At 34.6% G+C, this 22,532-nt stretch overlaps 1 protein-coding gene across 4 annotated transcripts in view; it reads right to left on the bottom strand.

The window, feature by feature from the left end:
* The window catches only part of LOC125274244 (inactive rhomboid protein 2-like), a 103,079-nt gene that overhangs the window by 27,600 nt on the left and 52,947 nt on the right, over window positions 1-22,532 (bottom strand). For all 4 annotated transcript variants that reach the window (XR_007186216.1, XR_007186215.1, XM_048200455.1 and 1 more), the window contains exons 6-14: window positions 19,941-20,150; window positions 18,515-18,643; window positions 16,124-16,239; window positions 15,634-15,846; window positions 15,431-15,542; window positions 10,273-10,347; window positions 1,085-1,246; window positions 666-751; window positions 513-576 (exon numbers count right to left, since the gene is read on the bottom strand). Coding sequence is in view for 2 of the 4 variants with exons in the window: in XM_048200455.1 (XP_048056412.1) it covers window positions 513-576; window positions 666-751; window positions 1,085-1,246; window positions 10,273-10,347; window positions 15,431-15,542; window positions 15,634-15,846; window positions 16,124-16,239; window positions 18,515-18,643; window positions 19,941-20,150 (1,167 nt within the window). In the remaining 2 variants the exon portion in view is untranslated. The remainder of the gene's footprint in view (window positions 1-512; window positions 577-665; window positions 752-1,084; window positions 1,247-10,272; window positions 10,348-15,430; window positions 15,543-15,633; window positions 15,847-16,123; window positions 16,240-18,514; window positions 18,644-19,940; window positions 20,151-22,532) is intronic.

Genomic DNA, 22,532 nt, shown 5'->3' with positions numbered 1-22,532 from the left:
TACCTCCTGAAGAGTGTTCTTCACTTGGCTGGATGTAAAGGAGTTTTTCTTTACCATGGAAAGTATTCTGCGATCATCTACCACTGTTGTCTTTTTATGTTTCTGAGCTCAATGCATTCTTTTTTCTTAGAATCTACCAAATAGTTGATTTGGCTACTTTTAATGTTCCTGCTATCTCTCTGATTGATTTGTTCTGTTTTTGAAGTCTAACGATGGCCTGTTTCAGTAGCATGGAGAGCTCCTTTGACCACATGATGTGGGTTCATAACAACAGCACCCAAATACAAATACCACAATTAAAACCAACTCCAGATCTTTTACCTGAGTAACTGATAAAAATATTATGAAAGGGGGTGGCTACTCTCAAGAGCTGCAATTCCAAAACCCTTCATCCAATTTAATTTTGGACTTCATTGGCAGAATTGTTAGACAAAAAAAAAAAAAAAAAAAAAAAACTTAAGACAGATCTTCTATGAAGGTAAAAACAACTGTCATTGGTGAACATTTCTCACCGGCCACTCTGTAATGTCATCAGGCCAAACATGGGGTCCTGATGAGGCTGGCTCCTCACAAGTCCTGCTCCCAGCATGGATTGTAAAGACAAAACAATAAAATAAAAGTTCAACATTTTCTCGCAGAATGAGAGATATTTCATTGAAATTTACCTTGGGTCCTGATGGCAGACTGCACCTGAAGATCTAACCATGTCTACGTTCTCTTTGTTCCATTTTATAAATGTTGCTAAAGTCTCCTGAGATCAGAAAAAAAGCAAAATGTATTTAGTAGTCATATAATCCTTTTTAAGAGGAAGCACCAAAATGAAGACACATTTATACTTACAAGTCATAATGAATTAAGTTATTAAAAGTTATGTTCAGTTTGCTTCCTCTAGGTGGTAGACAAGAGCTTTGTTTGAAATTTATGACTGCAATTAATCTTCACTGCAAAGGACACACAACTGATTTGCTGTTTGTGTATTGTTTATTATTATTCATGAACGTGTGTGTGTGTGTGTGTGTGTGTGTGTGTGTGTGTGAGAGTGTGTGTGTGTGTGTGTGTGTGTTTGTGTGTGTGTGTGTTGTACCGAGCAGTCGTCACTCTGGGTCTGCACACATCCAGAACCATCGTTCTGTACACAGCAGCCGGACTCTCTCTCTAGATCTTTGGCCTGCTGTGCTAGTTTCTCTATTTGACTATCTCGTCTGATGCATGGGGAGAACTTTGCTCCCAAGTGAATTAGATCCTCCTATAGAACAAAGAACACAGAGCAGTAAAGAGACCCACAAAGAGTGACATTTCTCTCATGAATAACATTGTAACGACAGTAGAAGAGCTGAATATTTCAGTCTAACAAGCAATCACCATCATTGTTCCTACATTAAGGTAAGCTTTCTATTAAAAGAGGCATAAATTCTCTTCCAATGACTAGCCAACACAAAAGTGATCCATCCATATTGTATAACTGGTTTTTAGAGAACAATCCCAGACAGTGATGAAAAAGGGGGGTTTCAAATATACAAGCATAATGGCTTCATGTAAGCATCAGGGGCATTGCTAGACCCTATTTACTGGGGCTCGTGCCCCAGTAAAAAGGATCTGTGTCCCAGTAAAATTTTGACAAAATGCTTGATCTAGTACTACCTAGCTTTTTTATTTATCCAAATGGATATACATACTTTCATTCCAAGGGGTGGAAAAGAGAGGAAACAGCATCATCAGTCAGGTGAGGGTAAGCAGACAGGAGGAACAAGTGTTGCATTTGAATGATCAACATTTCACTGCAGAATTTAATTCACTACCCTTCAAATTAATCTTTTATAACCTGGAACTTAACCTACAAGCACAAGATCACCTAGCTTTGGTAAAATTGGCAGAGCATTATTAACCCTTTCACACTTAATTTTAAAATATTCCAATTGAGTCACATTGCTGAAACCATAATTTAAGATGCATAGAAACTCTATCCAGAGACAGGATACAGCATGGCATATTATAGGACATGGCCCAGTTGGGGAAGGAAAAAAAAAAAAAAAATCTAAATTCATGATGCAATCCAGTCTTGGTTTTTATCTGCCTTTGATCCAAAAAAAGTCTTATAATCCTGATGCCAGCAGAAGGGTGGATTCAGGGGGAATGTCAGGAACAAACTGTAAATAAAACTTTAAAAAAATTCTTTGTATCATATAGCATATATAAACATTTGTATTTTACACTTGATTTGTTTAGCCGTTACAATAATAAAGTAGAAAAAGTATAACTAGGCTATCTATTAACCCTTTCAGTACAGTACAGAAAGTTCCAATAAAAACAGCAATATTAAACAAAAAGGACATATTTAATTCTAACTTATTTATCACTGTATATTTATTATTCTAACATTTGCAACTTTTATTGCATGTATATTTGTTTGTTTATTTATTTGTTGTGGGTCAGATGACTGTTTCAAAGAAACTAAAAATGGAAGAGGATTTTTTGTATTATTTTATTACGCTATATTGTGTCTACAAACACTTTAAGTTATCTCACTCTGACTGCTTTGCTGATTGCTTTGGGAAAAAAGGGGGGAAAAAACGGCATAAAAGTAACATGGATTACCTTCTCCTGGATATCAAAACATGGTATTTCTAAATCCAAATTAAAATTTTTGAACAATAGGACCCTGAATAGAAGTTAAAAATAATGAGTTATGATCTTTTACTACCTCAGCCAGTCCCACCAGGATTTCACAGGATGTGAAAATGACTGAACTTGCTGCATTTTTCTCAAAAATTGCAGCAGCAGTTTTTTTTTTTTTTTTTTTTTTTTTGTGGCCAATAATCACCAATAATCATAACCTGTTACTGGCAGATAATTACGGTGGCGCATTGCTGCCACATACATATTATTTTTTCCACTCAATTATGTCGTTATGTCATACTATGTCGTTCAAACGACATCTTTTCTCGTTCAAACGGCATATTATGTCGTTCAAACGACATCTTTTCTCGTTCAAACGACATATTTAGGTCGTTAAAACCACATAGCCTATTTTGTACGTGACGTGTACGATAAATACCTTTATCTGATCTATAATAGAGAATTTATATAGCCTAGATCAGTGCCTTTATCACGCTTCCGCACTCGAAAAGCAGAAGCAAATATATACCTTTCGATGTCTGCATCGATGGCAGTGCAGAGTAATGAACACAATATTATTGTTTTATTGGCCTATATGCAGTTTCTAATAGCCTAATAAAGCACAATTTTATCATTTAGCATTCCTTATTTTCTGTAAAATATAGGTTTATTGGCCTCAATGGGCCCTATAATACACCCGGCGCAATGCGACGCAAGGCGCAGTGCAAGTGTGTTTGCTAGTTTGCGTCCGGCGCCGTTCGCGTTTTCCCGTTCAGCGCCACGTCCTTAAATTAGTAAATGCATTTGCGCCAGTTAGTGCGCCCATGGGCGTGCTGGTCTAAAAAAGAGGTGTGTTCAGGCGCATTGCCGGCGCATTGCTATTTTAAGGAGCTGAAAATAGACTGCGCCATAGACCAACTCAAACCTGGTCTAAAGTCTAAAGTCAATGGCGCAATATTTTTTTGTTAGAGCGCGTTGGTAGAAACTGCGCCTCTGGGCGCGTCCACAGTGCGCGTTGACTTTGTTTATTACACACAGGGATGCGCATCACACAAACATGACTAATATTAAAAACAAAAGGATTACAGTGTAAAAGAATATTATTGTGTAGGCTACATAAATATAAAAATGTAATGATGAATAGTCATTGCGTGTATTAGAATTAGGCTACCTATTTTCAATTCAGCCTATTACTACTTATAATGATGGCTAATTAATTGAACAATCGTGCCAATACACACACATATATATTAACTGACTCATCGCGTGTACGCCATGTAAATAGCAATACGCCATGGCGCGAGCGCATCTCGCTCTTAAAGGGAATGGGAGATGACACTCTGATTGGTTTATTGAACGTTACGCCCATTACTCATTAAGAGAATAGGGAAAACCCATTTTAAAAATGCGCCCCCGGGCACGGACCGTTTTTCCGTCGTTAAAATAGCAAAAGTGGATTTGGACACGCCCTGAGTGCACCTGCGCAGTGCGCTTTACACTTTGCGTTTAGATCGTTAAAATAGGGCCCTGAGACTCCCGGTCAGAGATTGTGTCTCAGACGACATTAAATAATTCGTGAATATTTGTAAATATTCGTGGCATAACATTTGGAAAAATGACTGTACTACAGTTCTGTGGATGTTTTGCCTAGGCAAGGTTATTAGCCTTTAGTTAACTAAAAAAAAAAAAAAAAAAAAAACTATTAAAAATATTTATGCTAATCGAAATAAGCCTGAAATATGAGAAAATATAAATATTAGTTGAAAATGATATTTTTAATATAATTTCGTTTTTTTGACCTTCTGACCTTCAACCGATGCGATCCTTTCATTAACCAACAAGATTGTTAAATTAGAATTAAACGAAATTAGAATGAAGAAAAAAAAAAAATCCCATGGGTTTATTTTTAGGCTATATGCACATAGATGAAACAACAAAATATGAGGATTCTTTGCATCACATGCAGCACTTCTGGAGGAAAAACAAGATGAAATCTTATAAAAGGAATAAATAGCCAATTCCTATCTAGCCATACACGAAATATATTAAACCTAAATTATTAACATATGAAAATGAAAGAAAAAAACTGCGACAAGTAGACCATCTATATGATGAGTTTCGATTCATTTTTGAGAAGCAAGTTCACGCAAAGGAATTGCTTGTGTTTATTTTTCAAGCAATGTTATTGTGAGTGTACAAAAATAATAGTTATACCTTCACATATTCGAATGGTGTTACTCTTATGACCATAAATGTCTGAGTATTTTATGGTTTCCACTTATAGGCAATATAGACATCAGTTTTAGTAGCTACTTGACATCGCAGCCTATTATCGAAATAAAATACAGTCAACCAAATATAGAAAAAGTTACTCTGCTAATTTTAAATAGTCTGTGTATAATCAGAGCATTTAAATAATAAATAGGCTATAGGCTATTTAGCATCCAAAAATATAGCTAGTGCACAACTGGATTTAAAGTTTAGCTTTAAATTAATTCGTTTTGGCTTGATGTTTATATATTATATTTTTCATTCTTGTTCTGTTTTTCTGAATACCATTAAATTGAAAATATTTGTAGAGCGAGGGGAACTAACCTATATTTTAAGCGAAACAACAACAGCCTAAAATTGCTAAATTTTGTTGTAATATTCATTCAAGTTATTTTTACTGCACAAATGCAGAGTTAAAAAAAATAGTGTTTAAAAGATTACGTATTGGAAAAAATATTAAAAAGTAAATGTTAGCCACATAAAATATAGGTTAGCTAATGAATGTCAATATAAATTGTATATTTTGACAATAGGCTGCGATGTCAAGTAGCTACTAAAACGGATGCCTATTGTGTGTGCGCGTGAGGTGCCGGCGCGTTCATTTGAATTTTCTTATAAAAGCGGAAACAATAAAATACTCAGACATTTATGGTCCTAAGAGTAACACCATTCGAATATGTGAAGGTATAACTATTATTTTTGTACACTCACAATAACATTGCTTGAAGAATAAAGACAAGCAATTTCTTTCCGTGAACTTGCTTCTCAAAAATTAATCGAAACTCATCATATAGATGGTCTACTTGTTGCAGTTTTTTTCTTTCATTTTCATATGTTAATTATTTAGGTTTAATATATTTTGTGGATGCCTAGCTATATAGGAATAGGCTATTTATTCCTTTTATAAGATTTCATCTTGTTTTTTTCTCCAGAAGCGCTGCATGTGATTCAAAGAATCCTCATATTTTGTTGTTTCATCTATGTGCATATAGCCTAAAAATAAACCCATGGGATTTTTTTTCCTTCATTCTAATTTCGTTTAATTCCAATTTAACATAATCTTGTCGGTTAATGAAAGGATCGCATCGGTTGAAGGTCAGGGGGAGAAAAAAAAACGAAATTATATTGAAAATGATCATTTTCAACAAATACTTATATTTTCTCATATTTCAGGCTTATTTCGATTAGCATATATATTTTTAATAGTTTTTTTTTTTAGTTAACTAAAGGCTAATAACCTTGCCTAGGCAAAACATCCACAGAACTGCAGTACAGTCATTTTTCCACCTGTTATGCCACAAATATTTACAAATATTCACAAATTATTTAATGTCGTCTGAGACACAATCTCTGACTGGGAGTCTCAGAATCATTGAGGCCAATAAACCTATATTATTGTTGTAGCCTATCCGTAGCGCCAGGCCTGTTTACCGGTAGGCTATTTTAGCTACATTATTTTTGAATGTAGGCCTATAATAAAATGCGACTGAAACACCAATGAGAATTAGCCCTATCTGATATTTTTTCTCTCAAAAACTTAATTCTGACTTGGTGCATGTGACAATCAGTTGCGAGTTATTTTCTAGAAAATAAGGAATGCTACATGATAAAATTGTGCTTTATTAGGCTATTAGATATGGAAGCATATGTGTAGCAATATTCAATTTGAAATGTAATATGCAAAATGGCAATGCAATATGTAAAATGGCAATGCATTTCTGTATTTAAATTTACATTTTCCATTCCATATAGGCCTATGCAATGTTTGGAGCAAAATAATAATTCAAATTCAATAATAGAATTTACATTTGCCATTTCCTACACTACATTTAACAAATAATTTAAACATATATTTTAATGCTTTATAAGTTGCAAAATTAAAATGAAAATGTATTAAAGAAATGATTATATATGTTTAACGCGGTCAAGCCAAAATTGTAGCAAAATGATCATTTAAATTTTATTTTTCTTAATTGCATTTACACTCACAGTGCGATTGCATTTTCATTAAATGCCCCGCAATGAAGTAGCAAAATTCAAGGTGGATTTGAAAATGCATTTCCAGCCGATCAAGTTCCCGCCCCGCCCTGTCAATCACTTCATTAAGGCGGGGCCAGGTGTTGGAAACATGGCGGCAGCAGAGTTATTAAGAGCGAGGCATAAACTGGCAGATGATGCTGATCAAGAACAGAGAAATGTCAATGTTCCTGCAGATGATGCGCTTCTGTCAGTCATAGAACCAGTACCTACGTTATTAGAAGCATAGATATTTATGGTTAGGCGTCTCGCAGTGAACGCGCCTGATGCTCGTGAGGTGAGCGCGCTCGCGCAGCTCGAAGTGCTGAAACAGACGCTTCGAGTGAGCGGTGCTTTACAACAGGTTCCTTTACTCATAGAAATAATCTTAAACAAGATGTCCGAGATTATTGCTTGCTCTATCAGCATGTTGTCTCTTTTTCTCTTTTTATCGTTCCGATTATTGTTTATGCATCATTTAATTCATAAAACGATGTGTAGTCAATCTGGATGCTAATGAGTGTTATTTGTAATAATAATAATAATAATAATAATAATAATTTATATTCCCAAAAATAACTGGTCATGTCTAAACCCATCTTTCACACACTAAAGCACATGTGAACAGGTGATGATGTTGAGGATATTTTCCTAGCACAGTTTGGGCCCTTTAATGGACCATATGCATGAAGCGTTCTTTGGAATGTCCGCAATAATACAAACTAGCTGGAAAACTTCTGGTGAAATGTCACTTGTTGGTGTGTCGCTATCTTTAATGTCCTGTGGTAGCTTTAACGGCTTTAATAGTGTAATACTTAGTTTATAATCAGAATATAGTCACTTAAATACTAAAGCATCAACACACTGTAAATTAAGGATTTATTATGCACAGATTCATTGAACAAAATAAGAGTTTTCACAAGTGTGCTGAATTCATTGATCTTGAGCTGCACTGACTGACAGCTGCTGTGAGTATAAAGGGAGAGCACTTTCTGTGTAATTCATGCTCTAGAAAAGTTATTGTTTTTCATGAGACTTTGTGAGTACTTCATACATCACCTTGACAACGTTTATTTTTAAACCGATTGATTTCATAATGTTTAATATTTATTCAAAAGCGAAACATGAAAAAAATATTACAGGAAATGTCTTAAATGAGTCAATAAATGGTCCTCTGCCGCCATCTGCTGGAAAAGTGGTAATTGATGTGATTTTTATTTTTAACTGATAGTGTTTTCTATCAAATGTTGTATTTCCAACATCTTGAAACATTCAGTTTTACAAATCCAGTAGTGCCTTTGGGATGTGCTGGAACTGGAGTTTTGTGGCATGATGGCTGAAAATGAAATTTTCATAGAAGAAAAAAAATAAAAAGATTTAAAAAAGACAAAAACTCATTGCTCAGACCGAGAAGAATGACTATGTAGCTATCTGTCCAGAGAGACAAGATATCACCTGAGTGAATTTTAGGAGCATTAGAGATGGGCTGGGTGGGGTGCTTTCTAGTGTGTGAAAGAGAGGTTTAAACATTATTTTTTCGAATAGAAATTATTATTATTATTAATATAAACAACACATTAGCATCCAGATGGACTATAGTTTTATTATTATAAATGATGCATAAACAATCAGAACGATAAAAAGAGAAAAACAGACAACATGCTGATAGAGCAAGCAATAATCTCGGACATCTTGTTTAAGATTATTTCTATGAGTAAAGGAACCTGTTGTAAAGCACCGCTCACTCGAAGCGTCTGTTTCAGCACTTCGAGCTGCGCGAGCGCGCTCACCTCACGAGCATCAGGCGCGTTCACTGCGAGACGCCTAACCATAAATATATATGCTTCTAATAACGTACTGGTTCTATGACTGACAGAAGCGCATCATCTGCAGGAACATTGACATTTCTCTGTTCTTGATCAGCATCATCTGCCAGTTTATGCCTCGCTCTTAATAACTGCTGCCGCCATGTTTCCAACACCTGGCCCCGCCTTAATGAAGTGATTGACAGGGCGGGGCGGGAACTTGATCGGCTGGAAATGCATTTTCAAATCCACATTGAATTTTGCTACTTCATTGCGGGGCATTTAATGAAAATGCAATCGCACTGAGAGTGTAAATGCAATTAAGAAAAATAACATTTAAATGATCATTTTGCTACAATTTTGGTTTGACCGCGTTAAACATATATAATCATTTCTTTAATACGTTTTCATTTTAATTTTGCAACTTATAAAGCATTAAAATATATGTTTAAATTATTTGTTAAATGTAGTGTAGGAAATGGCAAATGTAAATTCTATTATTGAATTTGAATTATCATTTTGCTCCAAACATTGCATATATGGAATGGAAAATGTAAATTTAAATACAGAAATGCATTGCCATTTTACATATTGCATTGCCATTTTGCATATTACATTTCAAATTGAATATTGCTACACATATGCTTCCATAATTAGAAACTGCATATAGGCCAATAAAACAATAATATTGTGTTCATTACTCTGCACTGCCATCGATGCAGACATCGAAAGGTATATATTTGCTTCTGCTTTTCGAGTGCGGAAGTGTGATAAAGGCACTGATCTAGACTATATAAATTCTCTATTATAGATCAGATAAAGGTATTTTTCGTACACGTCACATACAAAATATGTGGTTTTAACGACAAAAGATGTCGTTTTAACGACATAAATTTGAGCGAGAAAATATGTCGTTTGAACGAGAAAAGATGTCGTTTGAATGACATAATATGTCGTTTGAACGAGAAAAGATGTTGTTTGAACGAGAAAAGATGTCGTTTGAACGACATAATTGAGTGGAAAAAATAATATGCATGTGGCAGCAATGCGCCACCGTAGATAACTGACAGATTATTCAGAGAAAAAAAGATTAAAAATATAAACTTAAAATAACATAACTGTCACGGCTGTGTTGCAGAGATGAGGAGAAAGAGGATCTATTTGCAGCAGCTTAACTTTATTTTCCAAAAACATAAAAGAAACCAAACCTATTCAGAAAGGAGTTTAACTGAAATCTCTGAGAATGTTAACCCTGAAATGAGGGAAACTTTGGGGTTTTTTGTCACATTATTTGGGGGGTATTAAAAATAATCTTAATGCAAACGGAAAACAAGATTATTCGGAGTAATTTTTTTAATTAAAGGTACATTAAGTTCTGATATGATTTATCTTCGTTTCATTCTTTACATCACAAAAACCTTCTGCTTTAACAGGGGTGTGTAGACTTTTTATATACACTGTAAACATAGCAGTTTAACAGTTTATCATTAAAACTCTAGAAATGGTAACCGTGCCTATTCGGTTGTTAAGTCTAATGTAATGAATCACTCTATGTGTCACTTACAGAGCAAGGACCAATCCAGAAGTTCTCCTGCTGCACATGCTTTACACTCTCGTAAATTCCTTTGTTTCTCAGTACCTTAAACAGAGAGAGAAAAAAAGAATGGAATGGAATGGATAATGGGCAACCAAATGTATAATAAACAGTTTTGTAATTGCTCACACTCTTGTAGCAGTAATACAATTTCAGAGCAGCCCCCCACAGAAAGAGCTGCAAAATGTCTGACATAATGGATATAAAATGGAACATTAACAGCATGGCCAACTTACACAGTGTACATATAATTGGGTGACTAAATGGGCTGTTGATTGCTTTCTGTCCCCTCTTAAACTGTCCTATCTTTAATAATATGACTGGAATTTCCTGACTAACACTTAAAAAGTAATTTAAAAAGTAAGAATACTGCTTATGTAAGCTGGCCCAGTATAAACAAGCTTTGTTTTTGCGCACAAAAAGTATTCTCGTCACTTCATAATATTAAGGTTGAACCACTGTAATCACGTTGACTATTTTAATGATGATTTTACCACTTTTTTTGGACCTTGAATGTGGTAATTTCATTGCTTTCAATGAAGGATAAAAAACCTCTTGGATTTCATCAAAACATCCTAAGTTGTGTTCCGAAGATGAACGAAGGTCTTACGGGTGTGGAGCGACATGAGGGTGAGTAATTAATGACGGAAATTTCATTTTTGGGTGAACTATGCCTTTAAATCATAATTATATATTGATTTATTGACAACCATACCTGCAAACTCAAAAGAGGTGAAAAAGGCGACATGTTTACAAACTCCAACATGCGACATGTTTCCCCCTCACTCCAGTCTATGGGATAGTAACCCATTTTCGATTCTTGCAAAGTTTATCATGGTGCTTGCAATTTCACTCCCTAAAAGCGACTAGTTTGCAGGTATGTGCTACATAAAGTCATAAAGAAATAATAAGTGAGAACTGTCATTTGTTGAAATGGAGAAATTTTAATAAGAGAACAATATGTACACCTACGTGATTTTGTCATGTCTGATTTTTTTTGCAACATCTCCCAATGTTATTAATAATATATAATATGTCACGTCTGTTTTAAGTTTTGTTTATGTTCAAGTTTTCATGTCTTTTATTGTGTGTGTTGTCAGTCATAGTTCCTGTCTAGTGTCATGTGACTGCCTCTACCCCATGTGATCTTGTATTGTGATTGATGTTTCCCACTTGTTTATGTGTCATGTTTTCATTGGTTCATTGTCTTGTCATGTGGTTATGAGTTCTGTTTGTTCATTGATTGTCATAGTCATGTGTTCCCCTGAATAAGGTATTTAAGGTGCAGTGACACCATGTTGTAATTGCCATAATAGTGAGATTTCAACTTGTAAAAAGTGTTCGCTTCTGCGTGGAGCTCGTTATAGAACTTGTAAGCTGGGAATTTTCTGAGAGCTTCTACTTGTACCACGTGACCACTGTATCACCTGACCGCTTCAAATTCAATTGGGCATTGATAGTGTTCCAATAGAAATGCATAATTCCCAGTTTGAGAATGTCACATGTTGCCATTTCGAAATTACAGTAATTATGACACAGCATTGGCCCTCATGCTTGCTTTGTCTAGTGGTCGTGTATTAAAGTATGTATTTATTCCATATCTCATGTGTCTCATGCGGTTATTGTTATCAGTCAAGTCAAGTTCTTAGTTCATGTTTAGGTTTTTGTTTCATGTAAAGCTCAAGTTTGTAGTTCATTTGTCATGTTTTTGGATTATCATCTTTACAATAAACCACACCTAGGTCTTCTACACCATTGTCTTAGTCTGCATCCATGTCAGCTACGTTACATAATATATATGGGTCAGTGACAAATATGGTGCGGCAAGATGAGAAATTAAAAAATCTTTTAAAAACCTGTTTTAAAAGCATGCATCAGGTACGTTAAAATGTATATATTGTGTCTAAGTTGATTTTATGTTGATAAAAATGACATTTGCAAAATTTTTTACTAAAGTTAAGAATTCTTTGACAAATTATTTTAAAATTGTTTAAAATCATGTTATTACACTAAACTAGATGATTACATTTTATTCCACATTAATTTTTCTGTAAATAATTATATTTTTTATGAAAAATACTGGTTACGCCAATTGACACAAACCAGTTACACCACCTGACCATGTTACTTCTACAGCCAAAGGCCATTGTTTGTTGAACAAATTGACACTGAAAATAAAGCATGACAGTCAGCAAGTTAAGTTAAGTGGTTTCAGTGATGAAAAACAACATCTGACAACAAGAAATAATCATAGTAATGAACAGTGAAATCATGTCTCATATATTTTACAGTTAAAGGGTTAGTTCACCCAAAAATGAAATTTCTGTTATTAATTACTCACCCTCTTGTCATTTCACACCCACAAGACCTTCGTTCATCTTCAGAACACAAATTAAGATCATTTTATCTCCCATAGAAAGCAACGAAATTACCCCTTTCAAGGTCCAGAAAGGTACTAAAGACATCGTTAAAACAGTCGACGTGACTGCAAAGGATCAACCTTAATCTTAATGGTTCAACCTTATTATGAAGAGACAAGAATACATTTTTTGTGCAAAAACAAAACAAAAATAGCATCTTTATTAAACTATTTTGTCTCTTCCCTGTCATTCTCCCATGCTGTTGACATGGTAAACAGTGCAGAAACTCCAGGTTTTACGTCAGAACACCGGCTCATTATTGGCCGGGCCCTGCGTCAGTCTCACACGCATGCGCTGTGCTGATCACGTGATCAGCTTTGGCCAATACTGAGCTGGCATTCAGACATAAAGAAGGAAGGCTTCACTGTGTTACTGTGTCACCTGCATGAGGATAATGACAGGAAGAGAAGAGATTGTTGAATAAAGTCATAATTTTCATTTTGTTTTTGCGCACAAAAAGTATTCTCATCTCTTCATAACATTAAGGTTGAAACACTGCAGTCACGTTGACTGTTTTAACAATGGCTCTACAACCTTTCTGGACCTTGAATGTGGTAATTTTGTTGCTTTCTATGGGAGATTAAAAAAAAAGCTCCCAGATTTCATCAAAAAATACCTTAATTTGTGTTCTGAAGATGAACAAAGGTCTAACATGTGTGGAACGACATGAGATTGAGTAATAAATGACAGAAATTTCATTTTTGGGTGAACTAACCCTTTAAGGAACAATATCTGATAACAAGAAATCATCAAAGTGATGATTTCTTAAAAAAAAATATCTGATAGCAGGATTAGAATTCACTGGTGCTCTGTGATGAGCCACTGTTTCCTTGCTTGAAACTATATCAATTTATCTATTGGGGCAAGAGGGGCTCTGTTATGTCGTTTTAATTATAAAATCTTAGAAATTTAATGAATTGTATTTTATAGATGTAAATTGTAGTCTTTGGTTAAATGCACAATATGTAAGACTTTTGGATTAAAATATCAAAAAACCACTTGGACAATTTTATATATTTTGTTGACTTGTGTACTTATATTATGCCAGATGTTTCCAAGAATGTTTAAACCTAGAGAAATAATAACCAGGATACGAGCCATGTCCGTGCGTCGCCTATCAATGACATGATACCCGCGTTAATCTCGGTTTCCGGTTTTATTTTGTCGAAACCACAGAAACACCAAAGACGCTTTAATATATTATGTGTTTTATTAGACAGATGAGCAACTGTTTGGATACATTTGTCGACAGAAATCTAATCATATTATATAGCTAAACACGTTTAGTCTTATTGTTTAAATCTTGTTTTCTTGATTTACTGTTAGTACCATGTTTTACCATGCCTAATATGGATCTAGTTGACTGCAGTGTGCAACAAGTGTCTCATGGCAGCTGCCGAGCGAACGCACAGAGTAGCATTTTAACAAATTTGAACACACAAATGTGTGTAATATTTTTAAAACAGAGCTGCTTTACATCACATACGCTTGACCTGAAGAAGCAGAAGCAGCGACTGCGGCATAATAAAAGCTGTTGTCGATACGTTTGACGCACTTGTCTTTCATTAGCAATCACTCCATGATTTTATATTGCTTACATTTTTAAGTGAATGGAATAGAAATATTGAAGCTAAACATTTCAATGTTAAACATATGTTCTAAACATTAATGTTGTGCAACATAATTATATATTATTTTACTGAATTACAGAGCTTTAATAATAAAGTTGTGGATAAAACACCACTTTCTCAAAAAAAATAAAACATTGAACATTTGAATATAGTTCCAAATAGTAGTTTAGTTTATATTACATCTTTAATCAGCAATATGAACTAGTGATTTTGACTAAATTTGCCCCTAACAGAAAGGCTTGTAATAGAAGTCAAATGGTGTAACCGGTTACACCATTTGACATTTCAATTTAAAATCAAATTTGACAGGTATTATCATGGACACCTATGTAAGCACATGGCCTTGGTGGAAATATTTCAAATGTAATTTTTAAAGTCAATACACATTTTTATAATAATGATAAATTATCAATGTATTCATGGGGTCATACCATTTGACATGTATACCTAAGAATACCTAACCATACCCTAAAAATGTCAAAATATCTCATATTTTAAAGACAGTTACTAACCTTTGCATGCAGCATTTAGTGTCACCAGGGGTCCCTCTTTGTGATATAATTTCCTGTCACATGGTTTTCTTGCACAATATTAACAAAATGGCTCCTTGAATGGTGGTTACACCACTTTGACACTTCAGGAATTTGACTTGACTCCTATGATTCCCCAAATTATTTATAATATTCAGAACAATGGTGTTAAATTTATTTTTATTTACTATTAAATTGTTCTAATGTAAGATTATGCCAAACTAGATAATATGGTGTTTTATTGAGAATTTCACCTTTTTTAAACAAGATCAATTATTTGGTACTAAGTTTTTACGGTTACACCACATTGACATTTTTGCAATCAATCCCCAAATATTCTCTCAAAATTGATTAAAACCAGAAATTTTAGACTTGGTCCTCAAAAAAGAGGATGTATGTAAGTAATTTGCTAATTTATTTTGCAATTTGTACCCTTTTAAATTTAACTAAAACTATAAGGACACAAAAAAAATGAGCGTCACGTCATTGACCCATATAACACTGAGAGGTTCAGTGTCATCCTAACACATTCTTTTTGTTATCTTACCAGCTGAGTAGTAGAATGCTGGGCAAAGCCCACAGGAGCAAATCCATATGTAATGCAGGCCAGCAGTGTTATGACAATATGCACAAAGGTGATCCAGTAGGTAAAATATGGCCTGACAAAGAAACAATTAATGATCACAACTTCTCTGAATAATTTAAAAGCAACATCTAAGGCTGAGAAGCTAATTGGGTTTTCTTACTCACCGATGACTGTGCAAATCTTCCAGTTGTTTCTGTACTTGGCTGCTGAGGCTGCGTCTATAGTGTCGGTTCAGCCACTTCCCCACTACACCCATCCCATACTGACGCCTCTGCTTATCAAAAGCAAAGTGCTTCACTTTGGAGGCAATTCGACCGCCACGATGAGAAGAGGTTTTCCCAGAGGTCGTCACAGTTTTGGGGACATCCTTTTTTCCTCTGGAGATGAAGAGAAAAGGAACAGTAGGATTAAAACAGGTGTGTACTAAATTGAAATAGCTACTGAATAGGCTTTGTAAGGCAACAGATGTACTGTTATAATTTAAAGTCGTCATCTTTATTTATATAGCGCTTTATACAATACAGATTGTTTCAAAGCAGCTTTAAAGTGATAAAAGGAAAATTATGCATTTCAGCTGTTGTTCAGCTGAAGTCAGTTCAGTGTTAAACAAATTCAGTGTTTTTAAATTCTTTCAAATTTCTGTTTTTAACTTACAAGCTTGGGAATATTCCCTCGCCCAAAGAAACATTTGCCACAGGACAAGAAGCTGATATAGGGGGTGACTCAAAAACATCATCTGCCATAGAATAAAGCTCCTCATGAACATCTACCTGTGAAAGAGAGGAACAAAGACATTCGTTAAAAACATGTACGCATTATCTATCTATCCATCTACCTACCTACTTACCTATCTATTCAGTCAAGAGCTAAACAAACATCAAGTAAAATTTTCAAAACAACAAACAAATTAGTTTGACAGTGTCACTTCTGCATACTTATTATGGAAATAATATACTTTTTAAAAGAATAAACTTAAAGTGTCATGAAACCCCAGAACACATTTTTTGAGATGTGAACAGATATGTACAGGCAGTCACTGAAAACACTAACAGCACCCATAAAGTTTATCAACAAGTGAAAATTTATTATTTTTGCATTTTTCAGAGCAATTTCAAAAAGAAGTAATTTTGAAAAAAATTTGAAAAGCAGTCTATTTTGTGACGTAGCTTCGGGCTTCGGAGTGTGTGATAGATAGGCTTGCAGGGGCGAATCTACATCACCCGCTTCTCTGCATTTATTCATGAGAAAGAGCATGTTCAATCCAATCCCTGCACCATAGTATGCATAAGATTATAATTGCAGTATTATGCATGAGGAAGTATCACTTTTGTTGCTTCTGTCTCATTGCCTATTGTTGTCATTCAGAGATATGGGTCTTAGGTGCTCGTTTCCTCAATGCTACAACACAAAAACGTGTTTCCCTGCGACGTGACCAGAGCTGAAGTTTTGGTGCAGTGCAGGCGGTTTGTTTTGCTGTTGTCCACCAGCACAAATGGAAAATATGTTCGCATGAGATCTCAGCGGAGAATTCAAATGTCATAAAAGTGCTGCTCATTCACCTCTGCCTGCTCTGCGTTCGGACATTTGAACCTTGTGTAGTATGTTTAGTTTCAATACGAACACATAAATAAAAATACGATTGTTACGATATACTAAGAGCGAGCATATGATAATTAAAATATTATTAATTAAAATATTATTAGTTTTAAATGTTTTAAATGTTCTTCTGCATTTCTCCCTTGAGCTTGGGATTTTCTTGTCATTTTTCTCCAAGCTCATTTAATAATATTCATTATTCTGGATAATGTGTGTGTTGTAGGTCTGTTTTTTCTTTGGTTGTTCTCTTCCAATCCCACTTTTCCAGAGCTTTACACGCCCATTTTTCTCAGACTTTTCCAGCTCTGATTTGTAAACGACCAGGCTAAAACAGGGGGGATTTCTTGACAATTTAAGTGCAAACAGAATATAATGATTTCTGACACTTACGTGCATGTTATTTGCAATAAAATAAAAATGAATTACGGCCGTTTCACACCGCAAGCATGAGTGGCGCATATTTTTTTCTGGTATGCATGTTAACCAGTGAGTGCATTCACACGCGTTGCGTGAGCAGCAGTGACGCGGGGGTTTCGGCGCAAAGACTATTTTTGCTGCGTGGCTGACGCTCAATTAAAGTGAAAGCACACTTTCAAAGGACAAAATAAATATGATTTCACACAAAAGTGCTCAAAATGCAAAGAATAAGCATGTCTAGTGTGTTTTAACGAAGTGGAATATGTCAGAAAAGATAATTAAGAATCAAAAATATTTATAAAAGATTTACCCATATAAAAACTTGTTTTTAATTATTCAGTTTGGGTGAAAGTATGGTGTATTATAAAAAACTAAAGTAAACTATCCAGAAAATATGATTATATAAACATTCTTTTAGTTATTACATAGACAGGTATATAGGCTCTAGCTAAATCAAACCTGAGTTTGCTGTCTTTTTTGATGCGTATCTGCAGCTGCAGTGATGATGTAGTTACGCTGACGTGAAGCTGACGCGCTGCTGACGCGCTGCTCATGCTTGCGGTGTGAAATTTAAGTTTAAATTTTAAGTTTAAATGTATACTGAATGCAATTAGTTGAATTTAAGTTCTACTAAAGTGGCTCATAAAAGCACTCTTAAGTAAACCTTTTTATGTAACTTCACAATTCTACTGTCTCTGAAGTATGGTTGAAGTGTACTGCCAAACAAACAACAAAAGGTTATTAAAACAATGATTTAAAACATACTTTAGGCTATAACCTTTCATTTTAACTTATTACAAAGTGCAATTTTTAAAAGTGTACAAAATTGTGTTAATAAACATTCATGAAAGTGTACTCTCTTTAAGCACACTTAAGTAGCATTTTATTTCATTAATTTAAATTTATCTGTAAGTGCATTTAAAAAAAAAAGAATACTTATAATTTTTTAAGTACACTACAAGTATACATACAATACAATTAAGCACAGAGGAGTAGAAAAGATTGGAGACAAACCCAGATAAATATACGCACTTTGCTAAAAAACACTGAATCAGAGGTGTCTGCTGTGTCTACAGTGTCTTCCTCGAGCCAGCTGTGCCGAGCAAAACTCCTCCTCTGAAATCCACGTGCAGTTTGAGTACTTTGTAGACCCTGTCGACCCTACAGGACCAGAAGGAGAGGATAGTACCACATGACACAACCTCACTTATTGGAATATAATACAAGCAAAGCAAAAAAAAAAAAAAAAAGAAAAGAAAAGAAAAGAAATTGAACTCAGCTATATAGCCATTATAGGATTGGAGAGTTAATTTATAATGACAAAAAGGTACATACCCATTACTATAATTTATTATAATCATGTAGTTCACCCTAAAATTAAGTCATCATTTACTCAAAAGGAGATTTTTTTGTTGAAAAAAAAAAAAAAAAAAAAAAAAAGTCCCTCTCAAGCTCATCCATATAAGCCCTATCATATACCCCCAAAACACTTGGAATATAAAGTGTTGCATGCTTTCTGTGATACTTTTGGATCTTTATTTAAAAAGCTTGATGCTGGTCACTATTCACTGCCATTATATGGATGAGGACGAGTGGGACATTTTAAAAAAAATTCTTTTGTGGTCCATAAAAGCAAGAAGGGCATACGGCATTAAAACATCATGGTGAGCAAATTATTAATTAATTTTCATTTAAGGGTGAAGTATCCATTTAAAGGGTTAGTTCACTCAAAAATGAAAAAAAATTGTCATAATTTACTCACCCTCATGTCGTTCCAAACCTGGAAGATTTTTGTTCATCTTCGAAACACAAATGAAGATATTTAAAATGAAAACAAGAGATTTCTGTCCATTGAAAGTCTACGCAACTACCACTTTGTCGTTTTAAAAATTCGATAATGAGATCGTAAAATCCAATCCATATGAATCTAGCAGTTTATTACAAATTTTCGAAGAGACTTCATGGCTTAATATGATGAAGAGATTTAATTTAGGCTTTTATTCACATATAAACACTGATCAGCAAACATAAACAGAAGCTCAATCATATTAGCTTGACACACAAGAACAAACCTCTTTGGTTTTTGCGGAAGCTCAAACGTGCTGCATAACGCTCAAGAATGAACATCAATCAAGCATGCTTAACTTCTGTTTACCATTTCTGTTTATCAATTCTCAAAGTGGTAGTTGCATGAAATGTCAATGAAGGGACAGAAATCTCTCAGATTTCATTAAAATATCTTCATCTGTGTTTCGAAGATGAACAAAAGTCTTACGGAACGAAATGAGGGTGAGTAAATGATGACAAAATTTTAATTTCTGGGTGAACTAATCCTTTAAATGTATACACATACAAGTACTTTACCAGGAGGTGAATACTAACATGCAAAAAAATCTTAAATACTAATTAAACATCTATAGAGGTGTGATGTAAAGACTTTCCATGGTAACAAACACACCTTAAGAAGGTTGGACGCGGCACGGAGGCTCATACGAGCCACAGATTCTCTTTTTCTCCTCGGCAAATGTGTGTAACCAGAGCGCTGGCTGGTGAACGAACAGAGAGAGGTCACACCTGGGGTCAAAGGAGGATATGCTATATGGGGTGTCCTCGGCCGCTCAGAATCTTCATAACGGAACTGCCTCCCACGAGCCAAAGGATCCACAATCTTAAGAGTGACAGAGACAAAGACTGTGATTCAGTAGTGCTGGCATTAAATTAAAACACACATATTATTAAATACCTAGTTCTGAAATGAAACTCTAGATGCCGCAAGTTGGTAGGTCCTTGGTAGGGATCACATCATTATCTACATAGTGCAGCTGATTGGTTGCTGTTGCATCAGCGGCCAATGAGCTGTGGCTCAACATTCAAATACAGTGTTGCTGTTGGCAGTCTGCAGTGTGTTTTCAGAAAGCATCTGAAATCAACATCTAAGATAAGTGAACACTCTTTTATTCCATATTTCTGTGCATATTGTGTGGTTTGCTTATTAAAAGAGCAATCACAACAGTTTACGCATCATGTTTAACAGTCTGTGGCGTGATTTACTAACCATATAAGCTGCAGTGTTCACGCAATTGTGTTCATGTAGCAGCAAGCGGTCTATTGTATGTAAGTGCTGTAAGGATACGCTGTCTAAGCTTTAGAAATAATGCTTTAAGTCAAAAGAAATAAGCATATAAGATAAGCAATAAGATCTTAATGTGGCTTCATGAGTAAACTGGTAAATTGTACACATTTTCAGTGGTCAAAAACCAAATGTGGGTCACTTTCAATACAGCTGATACTTGTTTTCTTTTAAAGAGTAATGTCTGAAGAACAAATAATGTTAAAACTAGAAATGTATCATGTTTTTCTACCAACTCAATTGCATAGAACATATCTGTCTTAGTGTCATAAATATTCCTTCTCCAAAGTTTGCATGCCTGTAACTCTAGTATTCAAGATATCTTAATATAACTCTAGATTCTCACCCTAATAAACTTTCCTTTTGAAATCTTCATTTTCAAGGCCCTATATAGTTTAGTCCCATAGATATGGGGATCTCAAAGCAGCTCCAGGTTCAAATTTTACCCATTTTCAGTGATCGGAAACCAAATGTGGTTCACTTTTTAAACAGATGATAGTTATTGTGTTTAAACAATAATGTCTGGGAAAAAAAAAACACTGAAACTAGAAATGTATCTAAATTCAATGGTTTGATGCTGTTTTTGCAAAAAAAAAAAAAAAAAAAAAATTGTTCATGGGGGTGTGCCCCAAAAATATAAAAAGCATCTTTTCAAATACAAAGTGCTTTTACACTTGAGTATAAAAGATACAAGATATAATGGATTTTTGAAAAATAACATTAACATGACAGCCTGTGTACAAATATAAATCAAACCATAAATGTAAAAAAAAAGAAAGTAAAAGAAAAAGTATTTTCAATGTATACTAGCAGCATCAGTACCGTTAAATCTATTAGTTTTACGCATACATACTATGAGCAAATGAAAGGCTGTGGACTGTATGCCAATGATAGGCTTATCTTCAATTACATGGAAATAAAACAAACAGCATTTTTTCAATTCTTAAAGGTGATAGAGAGGATTTTTTCGTCGACTGAGAATCCAAAGACTGTTACTGAGTTTTTGAAATGAGCGCATGCGTAAGAACAACCCCCCTCCTTCACATTTCAAAGGAACGCCTCCCAAAACTCGTGCACGAGTATTGGAACACGAGTGTTTACCACCGGCATTCGCTGTGTCGTGTTTTTTGGATTCATTATGTCGGACTCACCGCAGGTAACTCATAATCTGCAGTTGTTATTCCTGTCTCCTGACAAAAACATTGCATGGAGCACCTGTAGAGAGTGGAAAGTTACTGGAGAGCGCAGCCGCGCTCGTCTCTCACAAGGAACGTCACGGCAGTGATTGACAAGCCAGAGGGCCAATCGTTTACACGATGATTGCGTAAATGATTGGCTGATGTTTTTAAGGCCCTACCTCGTGCACAGATGATGTATATTAATATTATTACTTTCAGTGCACCTAATAAATAGTCTTTTATCAGTTAGTAAAGACAGTTTCAAGTAATATTGCAAAAATTTATAAAACAAAACATCCTCTTTAGCACCTTTAAGCTACTTTCTGTAATGTCAATTTAATCCTTTCAATAATTTGTTACAATGTCTTAAATTATCTTCATTTGTGAACTACAAATATTGATATATGCAATGAATAATCAGCATATCATGTAATGAAATATGATTACAATTTTTAATTGATTGACAACCCTACTAACATATAGAAAAGTATCAAAAGACTGTTTTGACACTTATTAGTATTATTATTATTTTAACTATTGTTATTAGTATTGCAGATTAATTGACAATTTGAAGAAAATATTGTTAAAATAAAATAATTGTTCTATTTGTTGTACATTAAAAGGTGCTATAGAGGATGTTTTGTTTTATACATTTTTGCAATATTACTTGAAACTGTCTTTACTAACTGATAAAAGACTATTTATTAGGTGCACTGAAAGGAATAATATCAATATACATCAT

Source organism: Megalobrama amblycephala, linkage group LG8, assembly GCF_018812025.1.
Source record: "Megalobrama amblycephala isolate DHTTF-2021 linkage group LG8, ASM1881202v1, whole genome shotgun sequence".
Taxonomy (NCBI): Eukaryota; Metazoa; Chordata; class Actinopteri; order Cypriniformes; family Xenocyprididae; genus Megalobrama; species Megalobrama amblycephala.
Note: the sequence above shows the minus strand (reverse complement) of the source record. Positions and strands in the feature narration are given on the sequence as shown.